Source organism: Cuculus canorus, chromosome 4 (genome assembly GCF_017976375.1).
Source record: "Cuculus canorus isolate bCucCan1 chromosome 4, bCucCan1.pri, whole genome shotgun sequence".
Lineage (NCBI taxonomy): Eukaryota > Metazoa > Chordata > Aves > Cuculiformes > Cuculidae > Cuculus > Cuculus canorus.
Window position 1 is genome coordinate 60,952,641 of NC_071404.1, and position 14,634 is coordinate 60,967,274.

General features: G+C 38.5%; 1 protein-coding gene across 12 annotated transcripts in view; it reads right to left on the reverse strand.

Annotated features, from left to right (window-relative positions):
• MAPK10 (mitogen-activated protein kinase 10) overlaps window positions 1-14,634 on the reverse strand; it is a 146,587-nt gene that overhangs the window by 81,787 nt on the left and 50,166 nt on the right. For 7 of the 12 annotated variants that reach the window (XR_008449731.1, XM_054065834.1, XM_054065837.1 and 4 more), the window contains one exon: window positions 2,155-2,226. Coding sequence is in view for 7 of the 12 variants with exons in the window: in XM_054065834.1 (XP_053921809.1) it covers window positions 2,155-2,226 (72 nt within the window). In the remaining 5 variants the exon portion in view is untranslated. Of the gene's footprint in view, window positions 1-2,127; window positions 2,227-4,700; window positions 4,762-14,634 lie in introns of those variants that run through there. The other 5 variants (XM_054065842.1, XM_054065839.1, XM_054065838.1 and 2 more) reach the window with 3 other exon arrangements.

Genomic DNA, 14,634 nt, shown 5'->3' on the forward strand with positions numbered 1-14,634 from the left:
GATCAGGTTTGTGACCATGTGAGGAACCTGAACATATATGTCTATGGGACTTCATGAGTTGCATTCCAGATTCCTGAGGACATTAGCTGATGTGGTTGCCAAGTCACTCTCCATGATATTTGAAAAGTCATGGCAGTCAAGAGAAATCCCTAGTGACTGGAAGAAAGGCAACATTGTGCCCATTTTATGAGGGGTAGGAAAGAGGACCCTGGGAACTACCAACCTGCCAGCCTCACCTCTGTGCCTGGGAAGATCATGGGACAGATCCTCCTAGAAGACATGCTAAAGCACATGGAGGATGGGGAGGTGATTAGTGGCAGCCAACATGGCTTCACCAAGGGTAAGTCCTGCCTGAGCAGCCGAGTGGCTTTCTATGATAGGGTAAGCACAGCAGTGTACATAGGAAAACCAACGGATGTAGTCTACCTGGACTTCTGTAAAGCCTTTGACACAGTCCCTGACAACATCCTTCCCTCTAAATTGGAGATATATAGATTTGATGTGTGGACAATTTGGTGGATAAGGAATAGGTTGGATGGTCACAGCCAGAAAGTAGTAGTCAACAGCTCAATGTCCAGGTGGAGATCAGTGATAAGCAGTGTCCCTCAGGGGTTCATACTGGGGCCAGTGCTGTTTAATACCTTCTGCAATGATATGACAGTGAGAGTGAGTGCACCTACAGCAAGTCTGCAGATGGCACCAAGCTGAGTGGTGCAGTTACCACACCGGGAGGATGTGATGTGATCCAGAGGGACCTGGACAAGCTAGAGAATGGGCCTGTGTGAGCTTCATGAAGTTCAAGGCCAAGTGCAAGGACCTACACCTGGGTGCAGGAAAGTCAAGATTTCAATACAGGGTGAGGGATGACATGACTTCTTTGCAGTCCTGCAAAGAAGGACTCAGGGATGCTGGTTGATGAGAAGGTTGACATGAGATGGCAATTTATGCTCACAGCCCAGGCAGCCAACTGTATCCTGGGCTGTATAAACACATCCAGCAGGTTGAGAGAGGTAATTCTGCCCCTCTACTCCCCTCTTGTGAGACACCACCTGGAGTATTGTGTCCAGTTCTGGAATCCTCACATAAAAAGGATATGGAACTGTTGGAACAGGTCCAGAGAACGGCTACAAAGATGATCAGAGGAATGGAGCATCTCTGCTATGAGGACAGGCTGAGAGAGAATTTGGGTTGTTCAGCCTGGAGAAGAGAAGGCTCTGAGGAGATTTTATAGCAACCTTTCGGTACCTGAAGGGGGCCTACAAGAGAGCTGGGGAGGGACTTCTTACAAAGACATGTAGTAATAGGACTTGGGGCATTGGCTTTAAACTGGAGGGGGGAAGATTTAAACTAGACATAAGGAGGAAATTCTTCACAATGAGGTTGGTCAGGCACTCCCCAGGCTGCCCAGGGAAGTTATGCATGCCCTATCCTCGAAGTATTCAAGGCCAGGTTAAATGGGGCCTTGAGCAGCCTGGTCTGGTAGGACGTGTCCCTGCCCAGGGCAGAGGGGTTGGAACTGGATGATCTTTAAGGTCCCTTCCAACCCAAACCATTCTATGGTTCTATGTTTCTAATTTAGAGATACAGAATTGGCTGTAGTGCAGTCTCATGACTTCAGAATCTGCATAGCACATGGTGTTTGGCTGGACACAAGACAAGCCCTACAATTTTAATCACCCTCCCTTCACTTGTAGTACAGGTAGACAAAGAGACAGAATACTGTAGTCACAGCCTACAGTGTAAAAGGCTCTGTCACAAAAAGAGGCTGAAATAAAATGGTTTTAATGTGCATATTTCTGTGAAAGCATTGTATATTTACATTGTTTAATTCATCATTAAGTTTATTGGAAGTACAGCCAACATTTTTTGTTTGCAAATTCTGCTACTATTTTTACCTAAAAAAATTACAGACTATTAACTGACATCTTAGCACAACAAAATTAAAAATAATGAGGAGCAAACTATGAAATACATTTTGAAATAAATATAAAAATTATTTTTGAGATGCATTCTTTTTCTTATTTTAATCTCAGAAGCAGTTACTTGCATTAAGCTCTGAAACTCACTTCTGTTTTTTCTTGTATGATGGCATGAACCGCAAAAATGAAGTACAAGTATATACTGTACCTTGTTTTACCTGTAAGGAACACACACCTGACAAAAGGCAATCTTCACATCCAGAATAGGTTCACCACAATAATACAAGAAATGGCGGCTCATAAATACCTGCAATTAAAGAAGAGTAAACAGAGAAATCTTGTATGTCTGCTAATGTGCAAGTACAATGCAGTGCTATCTACATTTAAATTATAAAACCAACCTGAGCTGCCCAGCTCGTGAACAAAAGAAATCAGTTAGGACACTGAGCTATAAATAAGTACTAAACTCTTTCTGATGCCTGTCAAGGTTATGGTCTCAACTATGACTTGGTTATATGTGCAAAATTTTATAGTGACTGATGCCATTACCTCAAATTTATCATGTCACTTGTTTATTCCTCAGCAACAACAACAAAAATCAGGTCAATAATGTTCTAAACAATGTGGGAAGACAGTTATTATTATGGGGATGGAAAAAGCAAGTCCTAAATTGACAATTATTAGGGAAGTTATAGAAATGGAAAGACTAATTTATTTATAACAACTTTATGAATGTTATATGCAGTTCCGGTTCTCATCTTGATATTTTACAACTCAAAAAGTTACAGAAAAGGGTGGTAAGAAGGTTCCAAAGCAGATACAGACCCTTACATGAAACAACTGCACAGACCGAGAATTTTTTTTAGCCTAGAAAAGAGCAAAGTGGAGATAACACTGGAGATCTGTTAAATGAGTGGCACAATGAAAGGTGAAAAGGAGAACACCTTGTGTTTTTGAAATAAAAATTGTGGTATCATATTAAGTTATCAAACAACAAATTCAGAATCAGCAAGAGGAGGGAGTCCTTCAAACACTATTTTGTCAGACTGTCAAACTCCCTGTCTTCACATTGCTGTGGACGTCAGAAGTCAGTGTGAGGCCTAGTATGATTAGGCAAATTCACATAAGAAGGAATCTGCCGAAGGCTATTAATCTCAAAAATATCACCTCTGACTCAGTACAACCCTGATCACAATCTGCCACTATATGCTAACATCTTTAGGTTCTTTCACAGGCATTTGATACCAAGAGAGCCGAACACTGGAATAGACAGGCCTCCCCATGTACCCCATTACAACTATTTTAACTTAATTCCACAGTACCACATCCAGGTCTGGCTTACCAATCCATTCTTAGTTGCATTCTAGCATGTGATATCCATGAAAAAAATCTACAGTAATGCTGTTGGCCTGGAGTAGGTAGTTATGCCACAAGGCTTTGGAGCGCATTGATTTTTCTGCATGACTTCACTTTAAAAAAACATACTAAATTTAATAGTACAATTGAAAAAAATAATACAGAACCTCATGTTTTTCTTTTAAATATAATCTTAAATACTTAAAGCCTCCAAAATGGCAGCTATCACTCCATTAAGATATAACCATGGTTTTGAAACACTGTGTGCCTCCTTACAGCATTTGTCTTCAATACAAACAGTTAACTAACTTCAGGTATAGATGCCACTAAATAGGATAAGACTTAATTTGGAGTAACTTCATCTCACACAATCTGTCCAGGACTTAAGAAACTACAAGAAATTATTCACCAATTCTTGTGAAATTGGATGCACCATGTACTCCAGTATGTGTTCAATTTTTAATGAATGAATGAATGGATAATCCTGTTATGAAAGAAAGTGTATGACCTTTTCTGCATCATGTTACAGAGTCTGAGATTGCTGACTCATTGCTGAGTGAGTCATTATCAGACTCTCACAGTCCTCAGAGGGTTTATATTAAAATGAAAAGGAGAAAGAAAGATATTTAAAAACCTTTTAACATTAGTCATATAGCCAGTGATTTCTGGAAAGCCAGCAGATAATTACACCCTCACACTGAAGATTTATACACTCTGAAATCTTATGGGCTGGATGCATTATACTGCTATAATAATCAATAACTGAAACGTCATTAGTCATAACATACCATATTCAAGACAGAGTCTAATAGTGGGAAGTGAAGAAAGGAGGGGAAGGGAATTGGGGAAATTTGTTTTCTCACTGACTTTGTTGTGAGGAGCTACTGAGAGGAGACACTTTGTATTATATACGCATTAGTAGATACACACAGCTCCTTAGCTTTTCCACGGAATGACTGTAAATGTTAATAGCCACCCTGGGCAGAGAAATAGACTGGTGAATTTTATGAACTAGAATATATTTTACTTCTTATTATATTGTTCTTGTATGCAGTTACAGCATATAAAATAACAGATCTATGATATGTTCTATGGCCTAGAACAATACTCATATTCTTCTGTACATAAGATATATCATATGAATCACTAGACAACTGAGATCCTCTGATTATATACTAGGAATGAGAATACTTTTCTATAGCACAAAGGTCACATATGTAACTTCTAATTTCTTCATGCAAAAAATACATCCACACTCAATTGAGTAAATACCTTTGATCATACCTCCTCTGGTGCTAGATAACACCACATCACTAGAGACATTCAAGAAGTATCAATGTAAAGCAAGTAACAACTGGACTGATATAATTATGTCACAACATAGAGCAGTTATTAAGCAAGCTACTGACAAATGGCCTCACTCACCAGGGATCTCAGCTTTAGGCAAGAGCATAAGCATCCAATATTTCTTTACCCTGCTTCTGTTGCTTTACCTTTTCACCCTTGAGCGTTATCATCCAGGGTAAGAACTGGAAGAACAGAACAGTGCTGATACAACAAAACATGTTGCAATAACTCAGGCTAGCATCCAGCTGGGAAGCCAGAGAGCACAATAGCATGACAAGAAGAAAACCTGTTTGTGAAACAGCAACAAGGCAACTGGATCTCAAATTTTCAGGACCAAGGTGTCTGTATGTGGGAACCCATAATAAAATGCAGGTCTCAGCAGCAAATACATGATCTATTTTCACGTAAGGCAAAACTAGGAGGCATTAAAATAGGAGGAGAACAAACGTGATAGCAAGGTTAAGAAAATCCCACAGATCCTCTGAGCGTCCAGTGGCACACCTCCCAGGCGAGCTGCTCAGTGTGATGATATCACTGAACCCTGGCCTCTACCTGACCTGCTGCTTTGCCATCCTATTTTTCACCCCAATCCCCCTTCCTTATGAACAGCCACTCTTCCAAAAAGAATGTAGTCGAAGTACGTGCCCCAGTTTCAGGCTTGAACTTGCCCTTCCTCTCAGCACTTCTACCGAATCTGTCTTTTCTGGAGAAGGACTGTTTATTTTTCATAATGCTTATCTTTCTCTCCAGGGGTCAGAAGGATTATCTCATTATTATTCAAATAGTTCTTTGAAGAATGAAAGGATTAAATCAGTACTATCAGTATAATTACCAAGACCAGAGAGGAAACTGTGTGATGACAGTGGACAAAGCAGACTAGAAAACCAGTAGTAACTGTAGTTCTCAAGCATAACCTCCCACAGTAAATCTTTCTGCTCATCCTTTAATTCCTTCCTCACTCTCAAAGCTATATGATGTTGGTAGCCAGTGAATGTCTGGGCAATTTGGCAATGAGTCTTTTGGTCCAGGGAGCCTTTTTTTCTTTCCCAGACTGCACTATTTTTCATACAATTGGCTTATGGATCATGAATGGAGGGCCTGTGCTTGCCTTAGGCCTAACAGATGTAAACTTTGAGACTAAGTGACTTGAACTGCTCCTCTACTGGTCCAAGGAGATTCTCAGATCTTGCATTCATCCTGATGCCTCTAAGCTGTTTCTCTAGCTGACACTTCACAAGCTCTCTCATCTGGAGAAAACATGACAGTCACTTTCTTTTCAGAGAAGATCTCCATGATGTTTTTTCATCTCTATATCTCCTAATGAACAGGCAAATCATTCATGCCCAATGGATATTGCCTTATCCTGTCAAAGACAAATATGGAGCCTCAGGAAAATTCCATATGGCTTATTAATGCAGAGAAATGAATGACCCAGCTGCCCTGATGCAATACTTTCTTCATCACAGCCTAGACAGGCAGGACTCTTCACCTCTCCCCATAGCAAATTCATCTTTGTCAAATACACCGATCTAGGGTTGAAATAAAATTCTTGCTGAGAAAAACTGCAACTGTTTGATGTGTATTTAAACCAGTATCACTACAAAAGTGTATCAAATCCCAAACTAGTCCTGGTGCTGTTCTCAACACCTCCCACACTCCTGAGGCTGTGCTCTGAGAGGTATTCGCATGTCCACAATGAAACAAATTGGAAACAAATCCTTAAAATCCTAATTTAATGAATAAATCTGTATAAAAAAACCCTAAAAAGTACGAGTTCCTATTTAAACAGAAATCAAGTGGTAGCTGAAGATACCATAAACAGAACTGCTTATATCTAAAAGATCACTAGTTTTAAACCTTGGCATACTATGGCTGCAAACTGGAAGGTTTTAACATAATTACAGGATGTCCTCCAATAACTTGCTATGATTTATCACCAGTCCCCTAAAATGTGATAATCTCAATAATAAGGGGAAAATATATATATAAATATCACAAGTCAAATCCAGCATTTCTTCTAATTTGATATTACCATCTGAATAGATCACATGCAAACCCAGAGACGGTGTTGCCTATCTTCACAGGCATGGAGTTCTATACTTGTACTACAAAAGACTAATTAAAGTATTTATTGCTTCCTCATTATATTTCATTCATGAATCAAAATATTCAGTGCATGAATAAAATTAATGAAATAGCACAATCATTTGAAATTATTTTTTTAAAAAGATGAACATATGTATATTCAGACTCATTTCAGTCGTCACTTAAAGTCCTTCTTGAGTAACACTAATGTTCAAAGATTAACATTTATGAATTATTAATACTGTCCATTTTGAAAATGTGTTTGAATAATTTCATGCATTTTCAGTACTGTAATTCTTCCGTCCTTCATCTGAAGATATAGACTGTTATCACATTAGTTCCTCAGATTTTTGAAGCTTTGAGTAATACTCTCACTTCTGCAACTACATTTTTCCTTTTCTAGCAACTTCCTAGAGGAATTAAATGAGACTTTAGTGCAGGAAGCAGCTTTAAATTTGCACAGGATGAACCTCCGGTGGAAAGCATGCAAGACCATGGCTACTATTGTCACCAAAACACGAAGAAAACCTAATTGGAAAGCACAGAAAAACACCTACTACTTGCCTACCATAAGATAACCACCTTTACCACAATGGCAATAGCAAGACTTTTTTCCCTGGATTTTTTCTGTTCTGCCACTTTAATCTCTCTTTCTCTAAAAAAAAAAAAATGGACAAAATATCAAACTAAACTAAAAATTCTGCCCTCTCAGAAATTTGTTTTCCTCTATTAAAATAAAAAAGCAAACTCAAAAAACATACCTCACAATAAAAAGTGGTTATTTAGATAAATGTCAGTAGTAAAAAATCAATCACATAAAACCTCTTTTTAATATGCTCCCAAGTCAGAGCACCACCTCCAAAATGAATTCAAATTTGGTTAAAATTTGCCTTCAACAAAGATGGCCCTGGCACTGCATGACTGTTGAAAATTACATATTCTATAAAATACATAGAAAAAATATTCAATTACTGTCTGCATCAAGCAGTATCGATAAAATTAATAGATTTAATTAATTACATATTCTTGGCTCTAACAGTTTGGAACTAATTGAATACACTGAACTACATGATGTTGGGTCTAATTCTTAATGTGCAAATTAATATGCAAATTAACCACTCCATTAATAAGTGCACTTAAAAAGAATTAATATACTGGTCAAAAGCAAAACTATATTTGGAATAAATATATAAAAGGCTAGAACACCTAGATTCAACTGTAAATCTTGTTTCAGGAAACTTTCAGTTTGTGGTACTATGACAAAGTAAACAGCAATTTCTACAACACTCTCATTCACTTTAGGGGAAAAGTTTATGCTTTTTGTGACTTAGTAGAAATAGGTTATGTAAAGAAAATAATATTTAGCCATGCTTTTACTTGCTTGATGAAAAATTATATTACAATCTACTGATGTTCACCTTTCCTGTATCAGAGTTTGTGTGATGGACATATGAAAAGATGTTTAGGACTATGGAATAACTTGCTCAACTGAAGCATTCATATTTTTCACTATAACTTTGACAGGACTGTATAGTTGGTCACTGAACTAAGCTGGTCAATTTACACCTCACAGTTATTCAAGAATAGAGTCATAGACTCACACACATTGGAAAGGACCTTGGGAAACTTAATATGCAACCTCTCTGCTCAAAGCAAGGACAGCTGTTTCAGTTAGTTGAATAGCCAAGATGCTCAGCCCCTGCCTTGGTTTGTATTTACGTATCGAAACAGTAACTATACAACTGAAAATACTATTACTCTAAAAACATGTAAGAGGCTTAGTTCTGGGGTATAAGCCATGAACAGATTACACTGTAAATTTTGCATATAGAAAACAGCTTATTTCTCAAACAACTAAAATCCAGATTTCTTCACTTCTGAAAGCTTTAACATTTTAAAATTTTAATTACTCCCATTACAAAAACACTACTAGAACTACTCATTCTAGTTGTGCGAGCAGGATTTATTGCAAAATCACTGCAAACTGTTAAACGGCAGCTCCATCTTGTTTAAGAAAAAGAAGGAAATATTTTGATACTTGATGTGTTGTGTTGATTAAAACTCTAAGAAAAAATTTATCATGGAGTAAGAAGACACCTTGTGTTCCTGATGATCAATAATTAAAGCTAATATGATGTGAGACTGGAAAGAATAACTTGTCTGCTGCTGGACTTACATCCACTTACCTATGCTGCTGTTATTCAGAATAAATATCATGTTAGTGCAGAAAGACTAAAGAAAACAAGACACTCATTGAATTAGGTACAAACCCCACAAAAGTTTTTGCTCCAGTCTAGCTGTAGTCAAAGCTGGGTGAAGTTTTCAAAAGGATAATTGTCTTTGTGCTAAATAAAATACTAATACAGAACATTTTCCAGCCTACAAGTTCATGCACACATCTGCACAATGTTTTCATCTTTGGTTTCCTTGGCTCTCTGGATGCATTAGATGTAGCACATGTACACTGATACTACAATTATAATTTTCTGCTACTCATACCTAGGTTTGATTTTGCTTCTCCAAATAGCCACTTTTCCTAAAATGGCCATGAAGTTCTTACCTCAATCAAGCCCTTAACTATACCAAAAATGAAGTACAGCACCTTTCACTGATGCCCAACTTCTTCATGGCTGACACACAATTTGCAAAAAAACTTAGCTTAATATATTTAGTAGGTAGACAAAAATTAAAACAAAACAAAACAAAACAACTATCCTTTAGTAGAAGGAATAATAATGATAATTTTATATCCAGTGAATACAACTAAAGTTCATAGAGTCATAGAATGATAGAATGTCCTGAGTTGGAAGGGACCCACAAGGATCATCGAGTCCTCTCCCTGCACAGGACAACCCCAACAGTCACACCATGTGCATGAGGGAATTGTCCAAGTGCTTCTTGAATACTGTCAGGCTAGGCACCATGACTGCTTCCATGGGGAGCCTATACCAGTGACCCATCACCCCCTGGGTAAGGAACCTTTTCCTAACATCCAGCTCTCCCTGGCACATCTTCATGCCATTCCCTCAGGTCCTGAGGAACCTGAACCAGGTTGCCTATCACTGGTTGCCGGAGAGAAAAGATCAGCTCCTGCTCCAACTCCTCCCTTTGTGAGGAAGCTGTAAAAGGCAATGAGGTCTCCTCTCAGTCTCCTCTTCTCCAGGCTGAAGAGACCAAGTGACTTTAGTAGCTCCTCATAAGGCTTCACCTCTAAACTCTTCACCAACTTTGTGGCTCTCCCCTGGACATTCTTCAGTACCTTTATATCCTTTTTATATACGGTGCCCCAATCCACACACAGTACTCAAGGTGGGGTTGCACCTCAAGGTGGGGACAATCATCTCCCACAAACGGCTAGCAATGCAGTGCTTTATGCACCTCAGGACATGGTTGCCCTCTTGGCTTCCAGAGCACACTGTTAGGTTATGTTCAACTTGCCATCAACAAGAAACCTCAGATTGCTTTCCACACGGCTGCTCTTCAGCCTTCTGCTCCCCAATCTGTAAGTATATCCAGGGTTACCATGTCCCAGGTGCAAAACCCAGAACTTTCCCCTGTTAAACTTCATAAAGTTGGCGATTGCCCAGCTCTCCAATTTGTCCAGATCCCTCTGCAGGTCCTATCTGCCCTCAAGAGTGTAAACAGCTAGCTGTCCCAAGATTTTTGTGATCTGCAAACTTAGTTATTAAATCTTCAAGTCCTGCAACCCAGTCATTTATGAAGACATTAAAGAGTACTGGCCCTATGATAGATCCCTGCAGAACCTGCTAGTGACTGGTCACCAACACAATGCAACCCTACTTACTGCGACCCTTTGAGCCTGACCCATCAGCCAATTGCTGACCCATTGCATCATGGGTATAAAATTGCGTAATGGGTATAAATATCCCGCTGAATCCTGGATATTTAGTTTAGGATCTGACATAACAATGAGAGAACTATTTAAAGAAAGCATATCCACTGTTGCTGAGTGGTGTTGCTGCAACAGTGTCATTTGTTTTCCCATAAGCAAAACCAGAAAAACAGTCCCTGAGGAATGCAAAGATACAGAATCCTGAAGATTGTTGTTTCTTACATGTTATACAGATGATCACAAACTAGCACATTAGAAAAAAGTTTACAGTTTTGTGAACTCAGACAGAACATGTAAGGAGTAATTAAAAGTCATGTTCCTGTTAGGTTCTTGTATACAAGCAAAACAAGGAATGGCATGTTAATATGCAAAGATTAACTGTCACAAGGAAATTTGAGCCTTACATGAAAAGCAAGGCCATTCAGGTTTACAATAGGTAATGTTTACAGCAAATAAGATGGTTTAGGACTTCAGTTAGGCCTCTGTTATTTAACGCTTATTGTGCAGGTAATGTCCTATATGGTTACTTATGGATTCTTATATCCACCTGTGAATCTTCTGTGAAAGGCCACGGGAAATAGATACAAACCGGATAGCCAGAGTTCTCCCTTGTTCTGCTTTTGCTGTAACAGAAACTTTGCATCTCTGTTGTACGTACTACAGCAGCCTTTTCAAACCTCTGTCATTCCAGGAGATGTATTTAGAATCTCTCTCTGTTTCTAAGGTATTCCATTTTTTATAGTCTGTTGCAAATTAAGTGAAGAGGGACAAGAGATAAAGGGGAGGAGTGTGAACTTTCTTGAATCCTTAGCCAGTCTCCGCTAGCCTGGGATGCTGGCTCACTTCAAATATTACCCCACAAAATACTGGTTCCTGCACAGGGCCCAGCAGTTTATTTCAAAGGGCAGGAACTTCGGAGAGCTGGGATGTAGCACACTCGGAATCATGCATGAAAGTAATCCTAGCATTGGTTCTTTACCCAAGCGTGAAAGCAGGACCAGCAGAATCATATGTACCATATTTAGTCTACTATTCAGTGCCAAGTGGCACAAAAATGCTCAAGTGAAGTTAAAACAGCAACACTGGGAAAAGATAACTCTGCTGCAAAATACTCTCCCGTAGTTGTTATCTTTTTGGAGTAAATAAAAACTTTACAGCATGAAAGACATTGCATTTTGATGGAACATCATGTTCTTCTGTAGTTGAATTTGAAAAGCTATTTTTCTACTTACATTTCCCAATTATGCTTTCTGAAAACAAATAGTTTTCTCTCTCTCTGAGTTTCCATCACATCAGACCATCACACCATAGCAACATAGAAATTTCTACTGTACTGAAATTGAAGAAAACATAGCAAGATTCCAGTAACAATGCAAATATTGTTCTTCAGATCACTGCACAGTAGTAGTGTCCTCTTAGCATGCTCTTTTTAAAATAAAGAACTACTCTTTGATGAGAAAAAAGGAGCCAAAGAGGCAAACCGGGAAATTTTCTAGGAAAACAGTTTGGGAGAAGAGAAAAAGGAAAGAAGACAGGCTGTTCCATACTTTGTCCCTCCTGACTGACATCAAGACACAGAAAAACTAGCTTATATATTTTTCTGACTGTATGGAAAGACTCCTTTACCCCCCTGTTATGGGTAAACAGTAATTTGGAATTCATCCTGCCAGGCAGAGACACGCAGCACCAGTTAAACATATGGGCACCCCTACAGTTACAGAGAAATGCTGTAAGTGCAGATATAGTACAGATATTTTGGACAAACAGGCAATTGTCTGCCCCTTCTATTTTTAGTTAACTGTCAAAAGTTTTCAGAAATATTTGAATGTGTTGAGGAACCAAAGAGTTCAGACATAGGTATAAAAGCTTTCAAAATCTACAGAAACATATAATGTCAAACACCTCACATGAAATCAAGATTTTCGCAGGTACTGAATATGAAGTCCAACACAAGAAAAGTAAGACTGTGCCTGCAACTCTTTATATTTGACAAATTAAGAAAATCAACTATGACCACCTTAAGAATAGGTCTCTTCTGAGTTGACACACAGCTGCATATGATGCTGCCAATGGTCAAAGTAATTCCACAGATCATTTTCTGAAAAACTGTTGAGGATCTCTACCGTTTTCACTTTCTACCAACAAAAAATGGGAAGAAGCAGAAATCTCAGGGAGCCAGATCTGCTAAATAGAGTGGATGCTGAAGCACAGTGATGTTGTTATTAACTAAAAAATGCTGCATATACAAAGTGTTGTTGACTCACTGTTCACTCTTGCACACCAACATTTTCCAGCTGAGGGTAAGAAAATGTCTATACCTGAGCACACATCCGCTCGTACTGAGGAAAGCAATTGAGTTGAGCCTTGTCTCGCTGTGAGAGATTAGAACATGTTCTATATCCATGTCTTTGTCTCTCCCCTGCCACTCTTTGTTTGCGAGCTATACAGTTAGTCTCGGGATTTTTGTGTTGGACCTTGTATATTTGAAATGTGAAATGACATCAAGAACTATATTATTTCTTGTATCCCAGCTCCTCTCAGAGCTATGAAAAAGGGAGAATGAATATGGGTATGCAATCCTGTAAACCAAGGGGGACAAGGACAATACAGGAACCAGTTTAATTTAGCTGTGTACTCCTCAATTACTGTCATTAATAAGATAGCATATGTCTTAACAAGAACAAGATAAGCATCCTTGAGGAAGCCTTTGCCACCAGAACTCTGCAGTGAGTAATGCCAGGAAGCAATAGAGATAGAAAGACTAAAGAGGAACTTAAAGGACAAACTTGTATTACTTTGAAAGAGTTTGGACTGGAAGATCCAAGATGGGTACCACAAAGCGATATGTTGAACAGAAACACATATTTTACATGAGTCACTTTTACTAAAGAATTTAAGAACTGCAAGAACGCAACCTTATCCTACTTTTGACTGCCTAAATGTAAGTGTAATACTAAAGCTCCTCCATTTAGCAACTTCTTAAGTATTTTTCAAAAAGTACTGCAATCCATAGCTTGTTCTAGTGTTTTTAGCTCCTTCTTCAGGTATGACTCAATTACCAGAGCTTCTCCACAGCTAGAATACCTTCTGATATCCATAGTGCTAAGTTTTCTTTAGGCTTACAAAAAAATAGCAAAGTAATTTCTTTTTATTTTTTCCAGCCCTTCATATTTGATTAATTCTACTCTGCATAAATCATTAATCCATCTACCTAATACTCCTCCCAGTTAGACAGCAAGCTCGAAGAGCATAAACACTACACATTTCATACAGTTTCATGCATACATGCCACCAGATCAGTATTACATAGGTGTAATGATAATCATACCCCTTACATGTGTGCATAATGTACACGATCATCTAAAGAAGAGAAAGCTCTTAAGGGGAATATAAACCCACATAACTTTTTTGTTCTAGGAAAATCTCAGTGATTCAGTGTGTGCCCAAGGCATAAATGTTTCCTAGAGATGTCATGGGGACAGTATAGCTTTGCATTAGCCTCAGTGGAAGTCTGTGCTCGTAAAGTGTAACACAGCCCCACAATTCCACTGCAGCACTGGCATTAACTCTCCTAAGCTAGAAATGTAAACATGAATGAAAAATGTGGAACAGAGTTTTAGATTAAGGTTTCAGGGTCTTAACGTGTTTTTCTGGTGGCAGTCTTTATCAAGGGCTCAACAGGGAATAATTTTCTGCTTTTGAAACCTCTGTTGGCCAATAAAGTCAAAATTACCCTTAGCACTTTTGTTGCAGCAGGCAAGGAATATATACCACAAGAAAGTAATTGGCATTTGAAGGACCAACAGACCAGCAAATATATGGGTTTCTCTATTCGTTTCCTAGTTTTTTCGCACTTTACAAATGTTAACCTCTCCTGAGTTAGGCAGAAGATAGTAAAACCTTGCCTAACTTTACTCCTATTGAGTTCCTATCATCTAGGTTTCTCAACTGGTGTGAATATTATGAAAAACATAAATACGTATATCTAAAATAAATGAGAACTTTTCTTAAATATTGGCAGACAAATGTCTCAAGCCTGATGGATGGTGACTCCTTCTAATATGCTCAAGTTTC